Raw genomic sequence first — 21,654 nt, 5'->3', positions numbered from 1 at the left:
CGGAACATTCCGGAGTTTTATCAACTTGTGGAGTGGGGATGTGAACTACGGCATACAATAATTCAAAAGCTTTTTTTCAATGATACGTGCTGTACATGACGTCTATTATTTTTAGATACCATCTGGAAATATAAAATTGCTTGCTTCATTGGCCGCTGCGCCATTGATCATTCATTCTCTATTATTCTTGCACAGTGCAAATTATATTTTGAAAATCAGGTAAAGTTCTTAAAATATCACGACTTTCTGATTGCTTAATCCCAAAATCACATAAGTCAGGCTACGAATCTGTCAGGCTACGAAATCACGAATCTGTCAGGCTACAGACTATGAAACTGTGGGTCCAAACGTTCTTCTGTGTATGCCTTATAATAATTATGAATTATGCTTATTCTTTTTCTTTATGTCTATTGCTACAATTTTACTTGTTTATCATTTCAATGACTTTTGGAATTCGACTTTGCTCCGCAGTTTTACTACATGTTAATCGTTCAATTTTGTTTCGAAGATTTCAATAAATGTTTAGTTTTTAAGCAAAAGATTTTCAATTTTGTCTTTGGTATTACATTTATGTTTAGTAAAATTATAGTAATTCCGACCCCAAACTACCTTGATTTTTCAATGTTCCTATATAAAACTAAAATTATTTCACGGATAAAATTTATTATATTATTGAAATAAATATTTAAAAAAAAATTAGTTTTAACAGTATTCATAAATAATTTTTAAAAAAATATTGGACACAGTTCTGATTTTTTTTTATAATAAAATTACTTAATTGATTTTTAATAAGACGTTGTTAATAGCATGATTAAATTTTTTTTCAGAATGTGAAAGTATTTGATATCATCATTTAATTTCAAATAATAATACTCTTTAAATTTACTATTAATAAAGTTTCTTCAGAAGATTAGTTTGAAATTATTTTTTTTAGAAATTAATTAAGTTTTTTAGATTTTTCTTTTAACACTTAAAAAATATTGATCGATGAAGTTGTTTTCATAAGAATCTTTTTTATGCAACTAATTATATTTTTAATTCAATTCAATCAATATTATTTTAAAAAACTGTAATATACGATTTTCTTTTCAACTAACAAAATTAACCCATAAATTTTTAAGAAATTAAGTTTTCAATAATTTAAACTGTAACAATTTAAATGTAATTTAAATTCTTGTCTCTGGACATTATTTCTGAAAAGTCTTCAGAAAATTAATTACTTTGCAGTTTCACATGTTTGAAACTACGTCTAAGAGTTATGTTTTGGTAACACACATATCTAAAAAATATTTAAAATTTAAAGCCCTGCATTATTGTTATAAGAATTGGTAAATGTTAAAAATAAATCTTAATAATTATTATTCCTTTTATTCCCTTCCAAACTTTTATATTTATTTTTTCATTGCATGCACAAGTTTCCGATGCGTAAATGCAAAATAATGTAATGAACGAAAAAAGCGAATGTTCTAAAAGTAAGAAAATTAATATAATATATTTAAAAAGATATTCTATTCAATAATCATTGTACAATCAATGGTATTATACATTAGAAAAGTAATTAGAACCACATAACGAGTGGTATATAATGTTGAAATAGTTATATTTTTAATTTGGTTTACTTTACACCGTTTACAAGGATCATTTTGTTGTACCAAAGTGGTAGGATTCAAATATCTGTATGACAAACTCTAACTACACAGTTAGAATTTGTATTCTAAAAATATATCAAAATAACCAGCAACAGTCTAATCATACAATTAACCACTAAGTTTACGGAAAATAATATTTTTTACTTATACTTATATGGTTTTAAAACCGTTAACAATTCGTATAGTTAAAAAATACAATTTTTAAACCATTTACAACTAGCATGGATTCAAAGCGAAAAAAAAAAGAATTTAATTAAACATTGAAGATAATTTAGCAGCCCTATGGTGCTGCCATCTACTCGTGAATGAGAGTATTATATTCTAATAGCATAGGGTCAAAAATCTTCTGATGGGCTGAATCAGTACGATAAAATTCATTTTGTTTAAGCATATATTGGGTTAAAGAAGTTATAAACGGTTTTTTCTATAATTCTCAGTTTGAATATCAACTTATTTAGCGTAATTTGACTGATGTGTTTTAATATGATAAAATAACAATTCAGTAAATAGTTATTTAACCATATTTTAAAAGAAATTTCTAACAGGATGCCTTTTTTTAGTACCTACAAGCGAATATTTAAATGAAGAATTAGATATCGCTTGCATCACAAATTAAAAGCAAAAATTAACTAAATGCTTGATAAATAATTCAAAGGCAGGTAAATTCTATATTCTTTTATTTTTTAATAAATAAATAAAAAAATAAAAGCTTCTAATTATAATATAAATGACTGTGAATTTTAGAAACTGGTTATTCTATCCAGTAAGAACACATATTTCAGATTCATTAAGTGAAAAACATATAAAATGGTTCTTGGGAAACAAAATGTCATCTTTTTAAAGAAAATTACATTTTTATTGAACAAAAACCGAATCAAAATAATGTATGATATCTTGTAGTCAAAATTACATAATAGATTTTAAAGAACATATATCATAATTAATAATTAATATATTTTAATGCTATCGATCATTCATAATTAAAATATTGACAGTAACTGTTAAAAATCAAATACATCCTGGAAAATAAATCTTGTTTATATCTGAATAATATTTCGTGTGATTGCACATAAAGTTAATATTTTCATTTAGATATTTTTACGCATTTTGATAATAAAAAAACAAATTTAATTTATAATGAAAATAACTATCGAAAATAAACTATAAAATTTAAATAAAAATTATTTTAGATAATATTTAAGAAGCTAGAGTCAAGCTTTAGATAATATCTGTTATTTTCGTGTTTAGAAAAATATGCTCAAAAAACATTTTTCAATATGAACTATTTATTTTTCACTGTAATTAAATAAACAAGATCGATTTTTTAAGAGAATTGAACTGCTATTGCGCTGTTAGAATTTTCATTATAAAAATGCTGTTAAATAACCAGCAGCAGAATGCGCATCCAATTAATCGCAAAGTTTACGGTACAATTAGAACGGTAAAAAGAACTATGAATACAAAAATATGATGTTTTTTTTAACCATTTGCAATTAGCATGGTTTCAAAACCATAATAAAGAAATCTGACAAGACATTTGAGCTAGGCTTTTCGTTAAAAAGTGGGCACTGGAGATAGGTTGAGTTTCGTTTTACCAAATAAATCGCGGACAGTGGATTAATAATTTTATTTGGTTGTTCCACAGATCATAAGAGACGAGAAATACTAAACTCATTTGTCTTAAACAGCTTTATGGTGCTACCATCTATGAGGGAATGAAAGTATCGTATTCTAATAGTCCATGGTCCCCAATGGAGAATGCAGGACACTGGAAACTCTTCATGTGTTGAAGGGAATGGAAGAAATGTTATGGTGTCAACGATGGTATTTGAACTCCCGTCATATCGGACTCGATTATCCCTCTCGGCTGTAATATATACCCAGCTGCATGAAACTAATTTGCTTCATTAGTCTCAGTTAAAGACAATATTTTTCAACATGGACTAATATCAACGATTTATGAAATCAATTTTTTATTCAAATAATGACTTCAATTGAGAAAATTTCAATCAATAAAAATTATAATTTAATTACTTACTGTAAATATTAAGATATAGACTGTTTCTTTTAATACGGCTAATAGGCAAGAAAGAAAATCCTGCTTATGAATTTTTCAAAATGTAGTATAATTTTGTTTAAAAATTATGGTTTAATTACATAATTTTAGAGCTTTTTAGAGCTGAAAAAATTGACGTTATATTGAAAAGACTTTAGAAAAACAAATTATAACATTTAAAATTGAAAAAAAAATGCTTTAGGAAATAATTAAGATCATTTATCTTCTTCATTTAACTCATTTAACTTCTTTTGTATTCTGAAAAATATTTTGAAAAGTCATTTTTAAGTAGGACTAGATAAAATGGTAAAGTCAAGCGTTCAGACTTGATATCAATGCCAAAAAAAAAAATTTAATCTACGCATATTTTGTAACATTCTTGAACAGAACAATGAGTAATGCATACAATGCATAGAAACTTTATCAACACCGTCTCTTCCATGAAGATATTGTCAATATTTGTGTAAAACTCAGAGGTTCTTAAGCAAATGTGTGTTATTTGGGAGAAATATTTTAAAGAAACTATCCTCTACTGTAAGATAAATAAGATAGAATAAGCAAAATTTTTGGTTTATTCTAAAGATAGAAAAGTTAAATATTGCTGATATATAAATATATTTTTTCTTTATTAATATTACGTAAGATTTCGTATTTTATATAAAAAAAAAAATACATTAAAAAAGAAAGCTACTGGATTTACACTACACAGCAGTGCATAAATTTCCGTATTATTTATTAAGCCCTATATATCCTAGAAAAANCTTTATTAATATTACGTAAGATTTCGCATTTTATAAAAAAAAAATACATTAAAAAAGAAAGCTGCTGGATTTACACTACACAACGGTGCATAAATTTCCGTATTATTTATTAAGCCCTATATATCCTAGAAAAATATTTTATTTTTGCAATGTTTACTAAATATGAAACAGATATAACCAAATAATCTATATAAACTTTACAGTGTATAAATTAGAAACATATTTTGAATATATTTTTTTAAAAAAAATACTATTTGGAATTTATTTCCAAAAATGCTGACTCTCTCTACCCTTTTCACTGTTGAGTGCCATTTTGGAAAATTTGAAATTCTTTTAAAAAAAAATATTTAGCAATCTGGACTCAAAATAACTCATGACGTACAATGTCAGAATGTAAAATTTCTTTATTTGTTGTACGACGAGAATGTTTAGTGACATTTCTTTCGAACTGAGGAGAAGATGAACAAAAAGATTTATTTTAACAAAGTAAATTGAACAAACTTCGAAGCTTATCTGATACACAAAACCTTGAAAGACATTGTTATTGAAAAATTAACTCCGGTTGGGAGTCTGATTGTCTTCGATGATAATATTTTAATAGTTATTGAAGAGTGAAATAGAATCTTTGCTTAAATTTCAGCAATCATTGTTAAAAATGAAACACCCTAAGGAATGTTTCCAAACATATAATAAATCCGTTGATAAATCCATGAGATCCAAAGGAAGCTATATTTGATGTTACTGAAAGAATTAACTGTGCACTGGATATATTACAGATTAATCACTATTAAGAGAATAGAATTATTGCAAGTCACATTAATTGAAAATCATCTAATCATGTATTTTCAGTTTATGAAGAAAATAAATCTGAAGTCTTATAGTATTTTCAGCATTTATTTACTTTTTGTTCCTTTTGAGTTAAATTCTATTAATTAATTTGCGACAGTTTGATTACCTTTAACATAAAACTGTGAAGTTAAACAGCAATATATACTTTAGAAAATAATATTTTTAATAGTATTCTTTAATAATATTTTTACACAATTATAAACTTAATATAGTTTTTTACCATTATTAATTTCAACCACTTCCCTGAAGTCTGATAAAAAAGTATAGACAGAATTCCAAAATATGATAAAATTTACCTCTTTTCTGGTACTATAGGAATACTGAAAAGCTCTAAAGATAATTTTCACCGAAGCACTTTGGTATTGATGTCGGTAAAATTAATTATAATATGTTAAAAAATTTGGAAATTGTGCTAAAATTTGGAGATACCATGATACCTTAGAGTGTCATAAAAAACCATTTATTCAGTAAAATATGCTTTTCAGTTTTGCATTTTTTTACTAAATGTGTGGTAATAAGAACAGTGAATTTGAAAATCGGAATTTTCTCAAAACTGTTACCATTAGAACAGAAAAATTACCAAATGAATGCCTTAAATACCGTATATTTTGCTTTCATGAGTCAAATTAGTTTTTTTTAAGCGGGAATGTCACAACCAGTGCAGTAATTTTTCAGATTTTTTCCCCCGTATTTTCTTCTCATTTCATCCACGATTCTTAGAAATCGTAGGAGATACGCTTTAAGAAATGTTGTATACTTTTTAGAATTATTTTCAAGTATTTTAGCCGTGTTCTAATAAAGAATCTTCTTTGGAATTCAGTCACCTGTATTGTAAACAATTATACAACTTAAAATTATTTTTTGACTCCATATTTGATAGTTCGTTCAATTAATGTGTCGTTTTTTTTCGTCTTCATAATTTCTCCTGATTTTTCAAAATCGTTTTTATTGTCGTTTGCGGTGACGATGTATCGGTAGAAATTGCTATGTCCAAGGTCAGTAAGAACATCAACTTTTTTTATATGTTATTAAAACGTGGGTATTTTTTTTTTGGATTGAAATCTAGGTTCAAAATTACCTAAGATTATGTTCAAAGCTTTATTATGGCTGTTGTTAGCAGTTATCTGAATTGTCTCTCACTGCTTTATAAAAAAAAAATACTTCTATTAAAACGCGTTGAAAAAAGCTTATATTTGCTAACATTATACGAAAAATGTGAACATTCAAAAATAAGACTTGTGACATTTGAAAATTATTTGGCTACTATTTGATTATTTTTATTTCTTAGTTTCTGTAATGTAACAATATCATTCAGTAATATAACACTATTATTTACACTCTCAAAAATAAAACTCACACTTTTGACGATTTATTAATCCTTGAGCTATATATTTTGCTAGTTTCAAGAATTATTATGAAATCACGTTATTTTTGATGAAAGATCTCACAAATATATGACGAAAATTTTTCATCAACTCGAAACCTTATTGTTGACATTCTGGGAGACTGTTAACTAAAATGGTAAAACAAAGATGAGGACAAGGAAATCAAAACTAAAGTGTCAAAATAAATCAACCGGCCAGTACGGTGGTTGTAGCGTTTGCCTCGTACCAGGCAGATCCCGGGCTCCAATCTCGCTTCCGGCATGGATTCCGTTTTATATCAGTTCTATTTGGGTTTTTTTTGTGTTATTAAGGTAGCATTGACCCAGCGATATGGTGCCCATGATAAAGCGATTATAAGAAAAGTTAGATATATTAGGCACTATGCAATTTTCTTTGGAAAGCAATAGAATGACGGATTATTTATTTACTATTAGCAAAATTCATTCCGTCAAAGAAGTGACGATTGTTATTTCGTCAATTTGAAGAATTGTTCACATATACCAAAAACTGATTTAGTCAAAAATTATTAATATTTCTTGAACTTTGAGAATCCATTTTAAACAGTGTAAATAAAAAACATACAAAAAGTATGCTTTGATTCATACCGTAATAGGGAAGCTAAAAAAAAGCTTTCGTCAAAGCCTCTATTGAATTGACTAATGATGACTGAACAAAAAATCAATATTTTCTCAACACATTTTTAGTAAAATTTAATCCTTTCTTACACTACAAAAAATATCCATTGCTCTTTCGGAATTTTACCGAATATTTTACGATTCAAAGCAGTTTTCCTGAAAAAAAAGGTTTTTTTCCGCTTTTTCACCCACAACCCTAAAGGATTAAAACCGTCAGTTAAAATTCTAGTTTTTTCCTTGCAGTTTTGCGTGGCGTAATATAACTTTACCTTTCCTCTAATCATTTCACCATTATTTCTGTACTTGCTCTTATATTTTAGCAATTACTTTATGGTTTAGAACAGCGTATAAATAAAGCAGTGATTCGACTTTATGGTCGAATTGAAACAATGTTGAACCAAAGTTCTCATAATTTCTTTGTAATAAAGTACTTTGGCTCAGTGTCTTTGGAAACGGAGGGCCCACTTCTCAATGAAGTCACACACGTTCAAATCAGAACAATGACTGAACGTTTAAAACTCTGCCTCCATAAAATATTCACATCTGGTACGAGTACAGTCTCATTTCGTAATTTTTGTAGAGAAAACTTGTTCCCTTATAATAATTTATGCTTAGACAACGAATTTATTTTTGTCGTAAAAACTTTTTTCGTTGCAGTAAAAAAACATTCTGTTTAAGGATTTTCTACGTTATTTTTAAGGAAACAAATCCATTCTTTTATGGTGAAAACCCTTTGAGGCTGAGGCTACAGATTTACTTCGTAATTTTCTTTTGTTTCGTACAACCAACCCAGCTATCAGCAGTACATTTTACGTGATTTTTTTCACAGTATTGAATACAATGCTACAAATTTAACAATTGAAATTAATTAATTTACAATTATTTTTCTACCCATATTTTAATAAACATTTTTTTTTTCTAGACACCATACTGACTTATGTAGAATTTAAATTTAACCCCTAATTAGTCATTTATATATTCTCTAACTTAAAATTAATAAAAATCAGCTATTACAAAATTTATAATTGCAGTAAAGAGAAAACAAAATCAATTTACTAATCGGGTTATAATAAGTTAATTGTTACATTAAAGAGAAAATAATTTACTAAATAGAAAATTAAATTCTTAATTAACTAATATAAAATGTATAAATATAACATTGATAAAAAAATAATTTAATAAACAATTTCAAAAAAACTTATAATAATATTTAAAATTATCAATAGTTAAAAGCATTTTAATAGTTCCAATTAGACAAGAGAACATAATAAATTGGACGAGTAACGAACTTGTTAGTACAATGACTTAGTTTAAAAATTTTTCAATCACACTTAATTCAAATAGATGCATGCCTAAACACGTTTCGGAAAGCGTAAAACACGAAACGGCAAACATTCATCAAATTACTCAACCCATGAGATTTGTTGTTCTCTCCAAAATGTCATAAATGACCACCCGTGGTTCACGCAAGTTAGCCATGCGACAAATTGCTAATTTCTTTAGGCGTCGGCTTTTTCTATCACAGTTGGAATGGCTGAAAGCAACCATCAGTAACTAAGTTAGACAAAATAGCTTTTGTTCGTTTTTGTCACTGTTAGGGCCATTTAAATCGAGGCTTTATGCGAATAAGCATTTTAACCAACTCAGTTTAGTAGTGCGGATGAATAAAGATTGAGCGTTTAGTTTAGCGGTTTGTTTCGTAAATGCTTCATGGCTGTGTTTCAATGATTTATATTAAATTTTGTAATGCTTATTATTATTATTATTACTTTTTGTCGCTATTTTTCATTAGAGATTTCAAATTTTAAACTACGCATGTGTACATAATTAAATTTTTGGAATTGTAGTACTTAAAAAAAAGTCATATTTTCAATGGCAAGACGAAAAAAAATTTCTAACAATTTTATTTTTGTCTCAACTTGATTGAGTAAGAAATTTATTTTCTTTTTAATTCTCCTAAATTATAGAACTTTTTAAAATAAACTTTTTGGCAAAAATCCTTTTTCTAAAATTCATGAGTTAAAAAGGAAAAAAAAAGTATTAAAGTTTTTTCCACATTTCAAATTAAGTCACATTGCAAATTACTGATATACTGATATTCTTTATGATTATGTCAAAAAAATTGTTTGACTAAAAATTTAAATAACAGAGATTTTGATTTTTTTAGTTAAGCATTTAATACAGTTCATTATTTAAAATTAATTTTTAAATTCCTTTTAAATTTATTTCTTAAAGTATAATTATTAAGATTGCATTAGATGCTTCAGTTTCAAAATATATCTTTTTAACGTTTGAAGCATCACTAATCTTTTGTAATACTATAGACATACTTCTGAATACCAGCTATTTAGTTTCGAAATTAATGCAATACTATAAAATTATCGTTATAATAAAGTATTTATTATAAAATGAAAGCACTTGTTACACTTTCAAAAAATATTGGTAGACATTGATTTAGAGTACTAAAATTTAATAGTGATTGCTATACATGATTAAGATGTGCACTATCAGCAATTTTTAATGTACTTTTAGAACTACCATCATTTTCTTTATAGAAACATGGGAACTTATCAAATAGCTAAACGAAGCAAATTTTTAAAACAAATATACAAAATATAGCGGATAAATATAAACTAGACAATCAACTGCTGTGGTTTATTTGTTAATAAATAAATTATAATTGGTAATTAGGAGTTTTATTTTAACTAATTTTATGATTAGAATAATAAATTCTTCTGAATATCATAATTTTAAGCTAACAAGACTTCATCACAAGTCAACATATAAATAAAACCAAAATATTATTTTCCAAAATATAATATTTAAACAGCTAAACAAAGCGAATTTAAGCATAAATTTTCTTTGGGAAGTCAACTGCTATTCCTTTTTTGCTGATAAATATATTATATTTGGTTTTTGAAACAATATTTTTTATCCATTTTAGGATTAAAAAAATAACTTTTTTAAAATTTTCATCGTTTTACGAAAGTTAAACTTAATTACAAGTCAAAAAATAATTAAAATTCTTTGCATGAACACAAGTGTTTTTTCGAACTAAATACTTTTAACTGACTTTTAAAATGCTTCATTTTATGATTACGAATTGATTTTAAGCAATGAGAAAATTTCCATTTCTAATTTTCAATTGAATTTCAAGAATATTGAACAGGCAAATATCATTTATAATTAGATGATTTTATATTTAAATAGTAATACTAAACTACAAGTAAAAGTGTTTGATGTTCATATATTGGTTCAGATGAGTAAATGAATTTTCGAGTTACTCGATAATTCTCTTCCAAATTATATGTTTCCCAAAAAAATATTCTTAAAATTTAAAAAAAAAACGTCTTTACATCTCGTATGGAACTATATTGAAAGTTTATAGTTCGGAAATTTCACTGGGAAAAACAAAACATTTGAAAATCATATTGAGGTAAAATAATTCTTAAAATTTTTTGGGAGTAATTTTCTGTATACACATTATACAATAAAATCATAAAATTCTAAAATTTCCTTTGAATATTCTAATAAGCTTTCGATTTGGGAAATGTAACCATTGTAGCGTAATTCTTATCTAATGTAGTATAAATATACAACTTACTCTATCATTCCTTTCTCACCGTTGCAAGTCAGATTGCGAAGTGTTATACTTAATTACATTTTGCATTAAAAGTTAACTCTTTCGATTATATTGTTGTCGTAGTGTTGTTTTATAGAAAGAAATCCTTAATTATTATTTTGATGAAATCAATTTTACATTTTTTCGTTCAATTTTTATTGAATCTATCAATAACTCTTTGGTACTCGTACTTGTTTTTGTACTTGTGAACTAAATTGTTACCTTTGTAGCGTAATTCTTATCTGAATTATTATATGTAAATATACAATTTAATCTACCATTCCTTTTTCCCGGATGCAAGTCAGATTGCACTATGTTATACTTTATTACATATTGCATTAAATGCTTACTCTCTCAATTACACTATTGTCGGAATGTTGTTTTATAAACAAATTTGTTTCATTGTTATTTTAATAATATTTTTTTTACACTTAATCAATCTATATTTAATGGACCGAAAAATAATTCGTTGTAACTCGTACTTGCTTTTGTACGTGTGAACTAAATTGAAAATCTTTGTAGCGTAATTCTTATCTGATTCGTTATAAATATAAAATTTAATCTACCATTCCTTTTTCCCGGATGCAAGTCAGATTGCACTATGTTATACTTTATTACATATTGCTTTAAATGTTTATTCTCTCAATTACACTATTGTCAGAGTGTTGTTTTATAAACAAATTTGTTTCATTTTTATTTTAATAATATATTTTTTACACTTAATCAATCTATATTTAATGGACCCATAAATAATGCGTTGTAACTCGTACTTGTTTCTGTACTTGTGAACTAAATTGTTAGTTTTAAAGCTTAATTCTTATCTGATTCATTAAAAAGATATAATTTACTCCATCATTTATTTCTCCCGGTTGAAAGTCAAAATGATCTGTGTTATACATTTAGCTGTAAAAGAAGATTTTATTAATTATATTATGTTTGAAGAATTGTTTTATGAAAATAATTTATTTCATAATTATTCTGCAATACTGTTTCGCACTCAATCAATTAATAATCAATGGATCTATCAATATTTTAAAGAATCTAAAATTACTTTAATTAATATGACAAATGTTTTCAAGTTCACTGCTTTCTTTCGATTAAACTTAGCATGCAAGAACAAAACAATTCATAAGTTAGCCAATTAAACTATGAATAAGAAAGTATTTAAAATAATAAAAAAATAATAAAGGAAAATGAAAATAGGTTACATTGATTTTAATATAACTGAATACTTTTTTAGAAGTTACATAAAAAACAAACCATAAAAAAATAAAAAACAAATGTACCAATTTCAGTTTCGATATTTTATGCTTAAAGAAGTCATGATACATGTTAGTTGAATCTGCACTTGCACAGAAAATAGAATAAATAACAAAAAACATCCTTATTAACAATAATAGAGCTATACACTTAATTTAGTTCATTACAATCTGTATAGTTAATTTTTATATTTTATTTATAATTTTCAGAAGAGGAAAATAGAATAACAAAATTGTAAATAACAAAAAAAATATTATTAACGTCTGGTGAACTATACATTTATTATTTTATAAATGTTTTTTGTGTCATTTGATCAAACTATTTTTATTTCATTGAATAAAATTTCGCAAATGAAATAATTAGAATTTATTTTCAGCCAAGACTTGTTGTTAATAAAACTGTATTACAAAATTATAAGCGAAACCTTAAAATTTATAAATATGTTTATGTTAAGACATTGTATTGTTTTCTTCTGAAAATTTATTAAGTAAATTAAATAAATATCATAGAAAATAAACCAATACTTAAGACAAATACTATTTGAGGATTATTGTAAAAATACTCAAATTGTTATTTTCAAACAATTTAAAATAAATTTTGAGTAGTAAATATACATAAATACACCGTATCTCTTTCATTTTTTACAAAACAAATTTTATATATCTAGTATTTAAGTTATATCTACAATACAAATTATTAATTATTAAAAAGAACAGAACAAATTGTGCATAAACAGCGAATTTTACCTTACCTTTTTCTGTTGAGTTTTCAAGATGAACTGGTCTAAAATTTATAAATAGTCCTATAATGATCCATGCAAAAATTACTGGGGTAATAAACACCCCTTTCTTGAAACAGCACTGACTGGGGTAAAATTTCTTCATCATGAATTAGAAATTTCTCACCACAAAAGAAAATTATTTCCAAAAGTTTCAATTCAAAATCAACCGGATTCTAATCTATAGTGGAAAAACAACAACTTTAAGATGTCACTAAATATCAAGACCTTGACAACAATTAAATTAATTGTTGTTTTAGAAAACACAAGATTTTCTCTTTCGATATCAGGAAAGAATTTTATTTTAATCCGTTTTCAACCTTGAAAAACGCGATATACGATTGTGAATAATAGTACAATCCCATAAAACCATGTCGTTTTATGAAAGATGACGAATCCAGATATTTTATATTTGGCAATTTCAAAATCAATTTTTTTTATCGCCAAAATTCGGGTTGCAGTTTTGCTTTATTCTTCTGTTCCACTTTCCGCTCACTGAAAGGGGTTGAAAAACTTAAAAAACTACAGTAAAGAAGTTTAGAGCATAGCACCACTGCAGATGCGGCGCTGGTCTGGTGCCTCCACCGTGGCGGACAGATTGTAGGGGGGTGGTGAAAAAGGGCCTTTTCCCTTTTCTCGCTAACGCGCAGGCCCTGACACAGTACTGCTGGCTGCCTCTGCCGGCTGGCTCGATAATGTTGCACCGAGGGGTATAGGAGGGTATACGGGGTAGCGAGTTGCCCGAGAAAGAGCGAGAAAAGAGAGTTACCCTCTTTCTCTCTTGGCTCTTTAGATCTCATCGAGGAACAAAAACTCTCACTAGAAAAGATGCGGATGATCAGAAAGGGATGCGGGCTGGAGTAAAAGCGTGAATTAATGATCTGTTATCAACTCTTTATCTACACTAACAGAATAAGTAGGAAAAATGAGTACACCAGGAAATTGAAACATCCCGCTCTTTTGTTATACTATTTAGTAGAACTTTGGACCCAGTACAATCAGAGATTAAAAGAAATGTTGTGCAAAGGCATGTTCTTATTTTAAAACAAAATTTTAATATATTATTGATGTAAATTATCAAATTAATGGGTCAGTAGCGAAAATGTAATGCAACATGTAAAAGGTGCAAGATAAATATCTATCTTAATTTTCTTAGTTAATTCTTTAATCTCTCTTTTCTTTTATCCTTTTTGTCTTTATATTATTATATATATTGACCTGAAAGAAAACTGTTTAGTTTAAAACAATTTTTTCAATTTTTATACTTTTCTCTTTTCGATTCAGTAATTTTGTGTAAATAATTCATAAATTTTTTACGCTTCATTTATTAAATTTTGAATTATTTAAGTATTATATTAATGTACAGCAAATATATTGAAGGAGATATTAAACAGGAGAAACTATTTTTAACTGTATTTTTTTAATACGCAGCTATATGTTTAAAGTTCAATTACATCAGAAATTAAATCTCCCATTTTGTTTTATTTGAAATCAGTATTTATAAGGAACATGGGGCTATAAAGGGAAAGGGCTCTAAAATGAATACGTTGACTATTACCCACTGTACAAAAAATAAAATATTTTTTTCAGATTGCGTTAAGTAAAAACAGGAAAATAATTGAACAAATATATTTTAATAAGATTAACAATAGTCTCATTAGCTTGCATTCTATGCATTTTAACTGAAAATTAATTTTTATTTGATGCTACATATGTGGAAAAAGCTTGCAAATACTTAAGTTTCGTAGATAGCATTTTATTTGCGAGCACATTTATTACTTGTTCATTCTTAATTTCTACATTCTTAATTTATAAACTATTGCTGAAAAACAACTTGTTAAATATTTTGCTTATTTTAATTGCTGCATTCGCAAGCAATACTTTACTATTACAAAAAAATAAATAAAAAAATGATTATTCACACAAATGACATTATAAACCTTGGGTTTCCGGAATCATATATTGTGCTTAGAGACTATTTATACACTATTTAAGTCTGCGTATTTTTAAAACATTTTTAGCTTCTATTTGACACAAAGTATTATAAAATAGTAATAACGTTTAATTGTATAAAGTCTATTGTTAAAATTAACACTAAAGTTAAAATTGATAGTCTAATGTTATATTTAAACACTTAAACCTTGTAGATATTTCTTTAAATTTAAAATGTCTAATCATTTATAATTAATTTTAAAAATTTTTAATAATTTTAATATTTTTTAAGTTTTTTTAGAATGCGTAATATTATTTCTATGTTATATTATGCACTTTGCAAATTAATATTAGTGTTTCAATAACTAAAGATTATGGCCTATTTAATAAAATTTTTGTGAACAACTTAACTGACAATGAAAAAAAAATATGTATGCAAATTGAAAAACTCGCTAGTTTTTTTACTTTTTTTTAACTTTTTTTTTATTTTTAACATTTGATAAGATTTGATTCTCAAAGTTAATAGACTGTATACTTCATGAATTGTTCAGTTATTAAAAATTTTTATATCTAGGGACAAAAAATTTATACCTAAATATTTTTAAAATTATATTATAAGAATGTGGCAGCATTTCAAGACTTAGAGTCTTAAAATGTTGTTTAGAGTCGACTACAAATAACCTAGAGAGAAATTTAAAAAACACAATAAAGCAAACTTCATTTCATTCTTTTTGTTTCAATTACCATGATAGTGTCAATCTCAAGGAGAATCTATACTATATCGTCATATAGTTATTTACTATATTGTTAATAGACAGTATAGTTAATCTCAAAGAGAATTTTAACAATATTGTCAACAGACAGTGAGTATAAAAATGTATTAAAGTGAAGTGAGTTTAGTCCAAAAGTTGAACATTCCTTCAATATTCAACTTTGTTTCACAGAAGTTTGGCTATAACAAGATTTAGCTATTTCACAGTCTACTAAAAAAAGCAGTACTGAGAGCAATTATCTTCATTTACTTGTAAGTTGTGGAAATCTCTTTCAGACTGCCTCCGGCTTCCAGAATCTAATACTGTCTAAGTAAAAATTTTATTTGTCACATTCCTTATATACAATATATATTGCTTTGAAAATAATTAATTCATTCATGGAATGAATTCTGTCAACACCAATAAGAAATTCAGCATTTTTTTAATCAAATTGAGCAGCTTTAATTTTTAAAATTGAGCTAATCTTTACAAAGCGATGTTTGTTGATGTCGATAAAGTTATCGCCAGTCATGTGCTGCTGAAAGGAGATCTCAGCGCTAAAGAAAGTGAAGTTGCTTGAAGAAAACCGTAAAGATATGTTTATCTGGAAACTGAAGACAGTTACGTGGTTTTACGCTTTGTTGGACAATTTGTAAGGCCAAAAAAAAACCGGATCAATTTACGAAGTTTTGGCACATTAGGGTCGTAAAAGGCAAAATTTCTCCGAATACTTGATCCAAGAATTACCTAGTCTTCCGGATTTGGTTCAAAATTACAAGGCTACGGTGTTGAACATTAGTTGTCACAAACTCAAAAATTGGGTCGCCTGTTGAATTATGGTTATAAAATTAAAAATATTTATTTAACTAATGTGACTCAAGAATTTTACAGTACTAATTACTACTGAAACATTACGACATACATGATTTTTTTATTCTGCAAGATGTTCCAGTAAAAATGAATTTTACAGTAATAAGTGCCGGAATTTATCCAGCATTTTTTGAAGAATATTTTTATCTATATCTTGACTTAGATATAGAAACATCAATACATTAAGTCTGACAGGTACACGAGAACGTACGTTTGTTTAAGTGCAAAAGATTTTAATCTGTGAATTATTAATACAAAACAAAACAAAATACGATCACACAATGAATAGATTTATTCATATTATGTATAGAAACAATATTTTAATGATTAATTAGAAAAGTAACTCGTTCACACTACAGACATACGCAATCTTTAAATTTTACTTTCGTCAATTAAACCCTATTTAGTACGGGTGACTGCCTCACATAGATTTGGCTTTCGAGAAAACGATTTTACTAACGTTTCGCAGCCTTAATTTCTTCAGTCTTCCTCCAGACAAAAACGAATGTCAAAAATATATTTATAAATTACCATTTAAGAATCAGTATCTAAATATGCAAATCCTTAACTTAATAGTTGAAATTGTATTTCAACTAAATATTATTATAATTATAATTAATGAAATTCTTCCGATATTTACATTGTATGAAGGCCGCTAAACACAAAAAACACTATGCTTTTAATACCTGATTAAAAAGATTGTATTTGATTTAAAGTGACTTTTGAAAAGCTCAGATTGCTTTAAATATATATATATATTTGTTTCTGCAAGATCGGAACCATGAGGTATTGATTTGCTATTGGAATTCGGAGAAGTTTTTGACTTCGATAGATTTAGCGTGCACCATTCCACCATTTTGTACACAGCCGGCGAAATTCGAACTCACGACCTCTCGGACTGAGGCATTTTATTTTTTTTTATTTTAATAAAGAATAGTGTCTCACATTGGTCTCTTTATTTGAAATGTCTCACATTATCTTCCATTGCTGTCACCTTTGAAGATCGTATATATCTGTTAAATTGCAAAACATGATGTACACAAGCAAATCATTTGTTTTATAGTTTATGATTATTCGAAATATAAAAACATACATGGAACAATGATATTTTTAAATCATAATAACTAGGATTCTACATTATTTAGATTTTAAAAAAAAACTAAATTGTTGGTATTCCCTGAGAGAAAAGATTATTTTACATCCTAAATGCTCAACGTTATTTTTAATTTTCTCCAGCTAAATTCACAATAATAATAATGTTACGTTATTGAAAGTGTTTTATCAAATTCGTCAATTTATAACTGAAAATCAAATTTTGAGTAGTTTTTAATTCAAATTTAATATTTTATTCATTTATTTTATCAATGTCTCAATACACCTAGAGGGTTAATTCAAATTTTTTAAAGATATTTTTTAAATTTCCTATAAGGTAGTTTACTGTATTCTGAAGCTCTTATTATACATTCTTTAAAATTCTATAATATGCTTGATATTATTTTCCTTAGTAAGCTTTGCTTTAGGGCAAATGTATTTTAATTGTATAGCACAAATATATTTCTCAACTAGCAAAAAATATCTAATTGAAGATTTTTGTTTGATGGATAATACTAAAAAATGTTTGAATTTTAAAAAAGTAGGATAGAAGTACTTAAAAAAAAGTATTACTTTATTAAACTTAATTAATTGAAAAAAATGACATTAGAATTTGTTTGCATTACTTTCTAATGACGTCAAAAACTGTAATAATAATAATAATTTGAATGGTTAATGAAAATATGACGTAACATTTTTTTTCGCGTCGTTTTAAAAAGTTTTTTTTTTAATTATTCATTCATAGATAAAATCTTTTTCATAAATTCTTGGAGAACAAAAAATTTATATTTTTGTATCGCAAAATGTATTTATCTGTTCTCTTAAATTTCAAAAATATTAATAATTACCTACATGTTATAAACTACAGTTCTGCAAATATCAAATATCTAATAGTTCTGATAATTGTTTAGCTCGCATTTATTATAAGAGCTAAAATTTAATCAGTTTCCATTCACAGTTTTAAATTCGGTAAGAAAATGCGAATTTATTTATTAGACTTTCGCACACTTGTATACAAAGTAAAATATACTAATTAGTTAATGCAGAAATTCACATTTAAAACGTTTTTCAGCCAAAAAACTCACATTTATTTCTAACTCCTTCGTATTACCATCGCAGTACTGGTCCTATTTCTCATAGCTTAATGTTATGCCTGAATCTCTATTTTGCTATAGACATATGCAATCCAATAGTAATTTCAAATTAAGTAAAGGTTTATTGTTATTGCCTTCTTTTTGGATAGGCGAAGTGATAATGATAGCTTTCATAAGAGAATCGGCTTTAAATGGTAGGAAGTCAATTTAACCAACAACGTACTTTAAGAACACAAATATATATTTGGGTAATAAAGTTTTGGACTAGAAAGGCGTTGGTTCAGAATATGAATAATTAACACTAACACAAGAAATATTGCTCTTAATTCCATGCTCTGTAACTGACTTAATAATGATATGATGTATGTATAAAAGTTACACTGTAGAAAATTTTGGACCAAATTGCGGTAAACATTACGCGTTCTCAAGTTGTCGTTACATTTCACCGTAAGATTCATTTTTACATGCTAGGAACATTAAAATTATTATATATACAGTAATAAAAAATATTATATACTGTATTTTTACAGTAATAGTTACCGAAAAGTCACTGAATCACTACACTTACATTCCAGATAACTGCAAAAAGTACCGGCCTTCAGGGTGTTGATACTTTTTGTAGAAAATCCCTTTTTACCGGAACAAAAAATTTTACATACCGTAATTTTTATGGTATTAATTACCGTAAACTCACTGAATTACTCTAATCAAATACATATTATTGTAAAAATTGTGGTATAATACTTCACGCTAAAAATTATTTCAACGTAAAATGAACTATCTGATTTAAGAGTAAAATGAACTTTACGGATGATTCACCCAAAGTACCGGTACTTTATAACATAATTTGATCCAGAATTTTTTTCTATGCTCTCAAAATCTTGTGATAAAGAAGTATTTTTGACAAGAAATTATGTATTATTAGAGGACCAACACTTAAGCTAACACGCAGTGAACATATACGGGGCAAAAATATGAGATATCGGAATAACGTGCACACATATACAAGGCAGTGTGATTGAAATATTTTTCTCCAAATGACGTTTTACTGATCAATACTTCTCATGAAGTATATGTACGATACTGTATGCTGGTGTGCCAAAAGTCGTTTCAAAAAATATCTAGATTAACGAGGATAATAGTCTCGCAAGAATATGCTGGCTATTGCTCAGTGTACAGTGTGCAATAAAATGCACGAAGCACTCTAAATAACTTTTGATCTAGTGATCAGATTTTTACGTACTAGGATCTATCTAGGGTGACTTCAAATAAGTTATTTAGTTAGTAGAGACTATATTTCAAAAAAACGTAATCAAATATCTTCCTATGAATAAACGCACTTTTTTCCGATAGATTAGTATTTCTGATCCCCAAAATCTAGGGGGTAACCGCAATCCGGAAAATATGGTCCCAGTATGGTCAAGAAAACGTTCAAAATCTTAGAACCCTTGTTTTTAATTTTACTTGCTGCGTATTTCGTCATATCGAATGAACTCTTCAAGCGTCTTAAAAAAAGTTGTGCACACAATTGTAAAATTCGCTTTTCAAACATAATTTTATGCAATAATTAGTTTTTAACAATTATTTATTATTTTTTTTATTGTTTTAGGCTTGAAGAGTAAAGTGCTTAAGTTTTCTAATTACTTTAATGAACGTAAATTTGTTTGGTACAAAGTTTGAAAGAAATCTGTCGAATAGTTTCTGAGAAAATAAATTTTGAATGGCTGATTTCTTTTAAATGCAATTTTTCTAGCGAATTATATTGTTTTTTTCCCATTTTAATTGAATCGATGTTAATCTTTGATGATATTATATAATAAAAAAAACATATTTGTATTCTAACAAAACTAAAACTAACAAACTATTATTCTTTTTTTCTAAGACTTAGTCATTATGACATTGATGTATTGTCGAATGTTAATGCAACTGAATATATTAAAAGTAAATCTCTAAAAATTACTCCTTGTTTATCCTAGCTGTTTCAATAATTTAACTTTTGTTTGATTACAGACATTTTTATTGTTGATTACGCTTGATTTCATGCAGAATTTAGCGAAACATTCTGCATTTAACCAAACATGTTTAAACTAGAATTTCACATATTAACTCCAATTTTAATTTAACTTTCATCAACATGTGAAGTTCGATCACGTCTTAGTGCTTTTAGCACTTTTTTTCCTTTTATTCCAAATTTCAAAACTTAAAAAGTGCAAATCAAATTCTGCTTTCAAATCCATTAACTCTTACAAAACCGAAATAAAGCTTCAGAAGAAGGAGAAAGAAAAACACGGAGTGGAATATATATGCATTCATATAGCTCGTTACGATTTATGGAAAAGGTCCTTTCCCACTAAAAAAATGGGGTAAAAATCTCTCGATAGTTCTTTCCTGTTTCCGTACGTGATAAATCATCCCCTGATTTATATTGAGGAGGTACAAAAAAACAGAGAAAATGAACTAGTATTGGAATTTTTTATGCGCAATGCTCCTGTCCACTCCCTTCATGAGCCCTTCATAAGACCGCATTTGTTTTAAAGTAATCTTCTCCAAACTGAAGAGGAAGAAATAAAGTAGCTTTTTTTATTACTTATTTTTGTAAGAATCGCAATGAAATTCCATTGCTACATTTTTTTAGATATATTTTATTTTTGTCTTTTCTCAAAGTTATATTTTTTTTTATTCCTAAAGTATTATTGAGTGATGATGAAAATCTCTGAGGATTATACAGCTTAAGGTTTCAATAGAATATATGTGGATATAGATATATAGACCTAGTAACGGTAATAGAGAAAGGAAGTAGGGATGGACCCTTTTATTTGAGATCGCTATTAACGGATCTTTTTTGGCTTTTTCGATTTGAAGACCTATTTATGAAGGAAGTGAGACGTGAAAAAAGATTTGAAAGCTCTATTTCCCCCT

At 26.8% G+C, this 21,654-nt stretch overlaps 1 protein-coding gene across 1 annotated transcript in view; it reads right to left on the bottom strand.

The window, feature by feature from the left end:
- LOC107444985 (zwei Ig domain protein zig-8) overlaps window positions 1-13,793 on the bottom strand; it is a 197,620-nt gene extending 183,827 nt beyond the window's left edge. The window contains exon 1 of the mRNA XM_016059279.3: window positions 12,969-13,793. Coding sequence (XP_015914765.1) covers window positions 12,969-13,104 — 136 coding nt within the window. The 5' untranslated portion in view covers window positions 13,105-13,793. The remainder of the gene's footprint in view (window positions 1-12,968) is intronic.
- Between the last annotated feature and the right edge of the window lie 7,861 nt (window positions 13,794-21,654).

The sequence above is a fragment of the Parasteatoda tepidariorum genome, chromosome 5, assembly GCF_043381705.1.
Source record: "Parasteatoda tepidariorum isolate YZ-2023 chromosome 5, CAS_Ptep_4.0, whole genome shotgun sequence".
In the NCBI taxonomy this organism is placed as follows: Eukaryota; Metazoa; Arthropoda; class Arachnida; order Araneae; family Theridiidae; genus Parasteatoda; species Parasteatoda tepidariorum.
The sequence above is the reverse complement of the archived record's forward strand: the minus strand, read 5'-3'. Positions and strand labels throughout refer to the sequence as shown.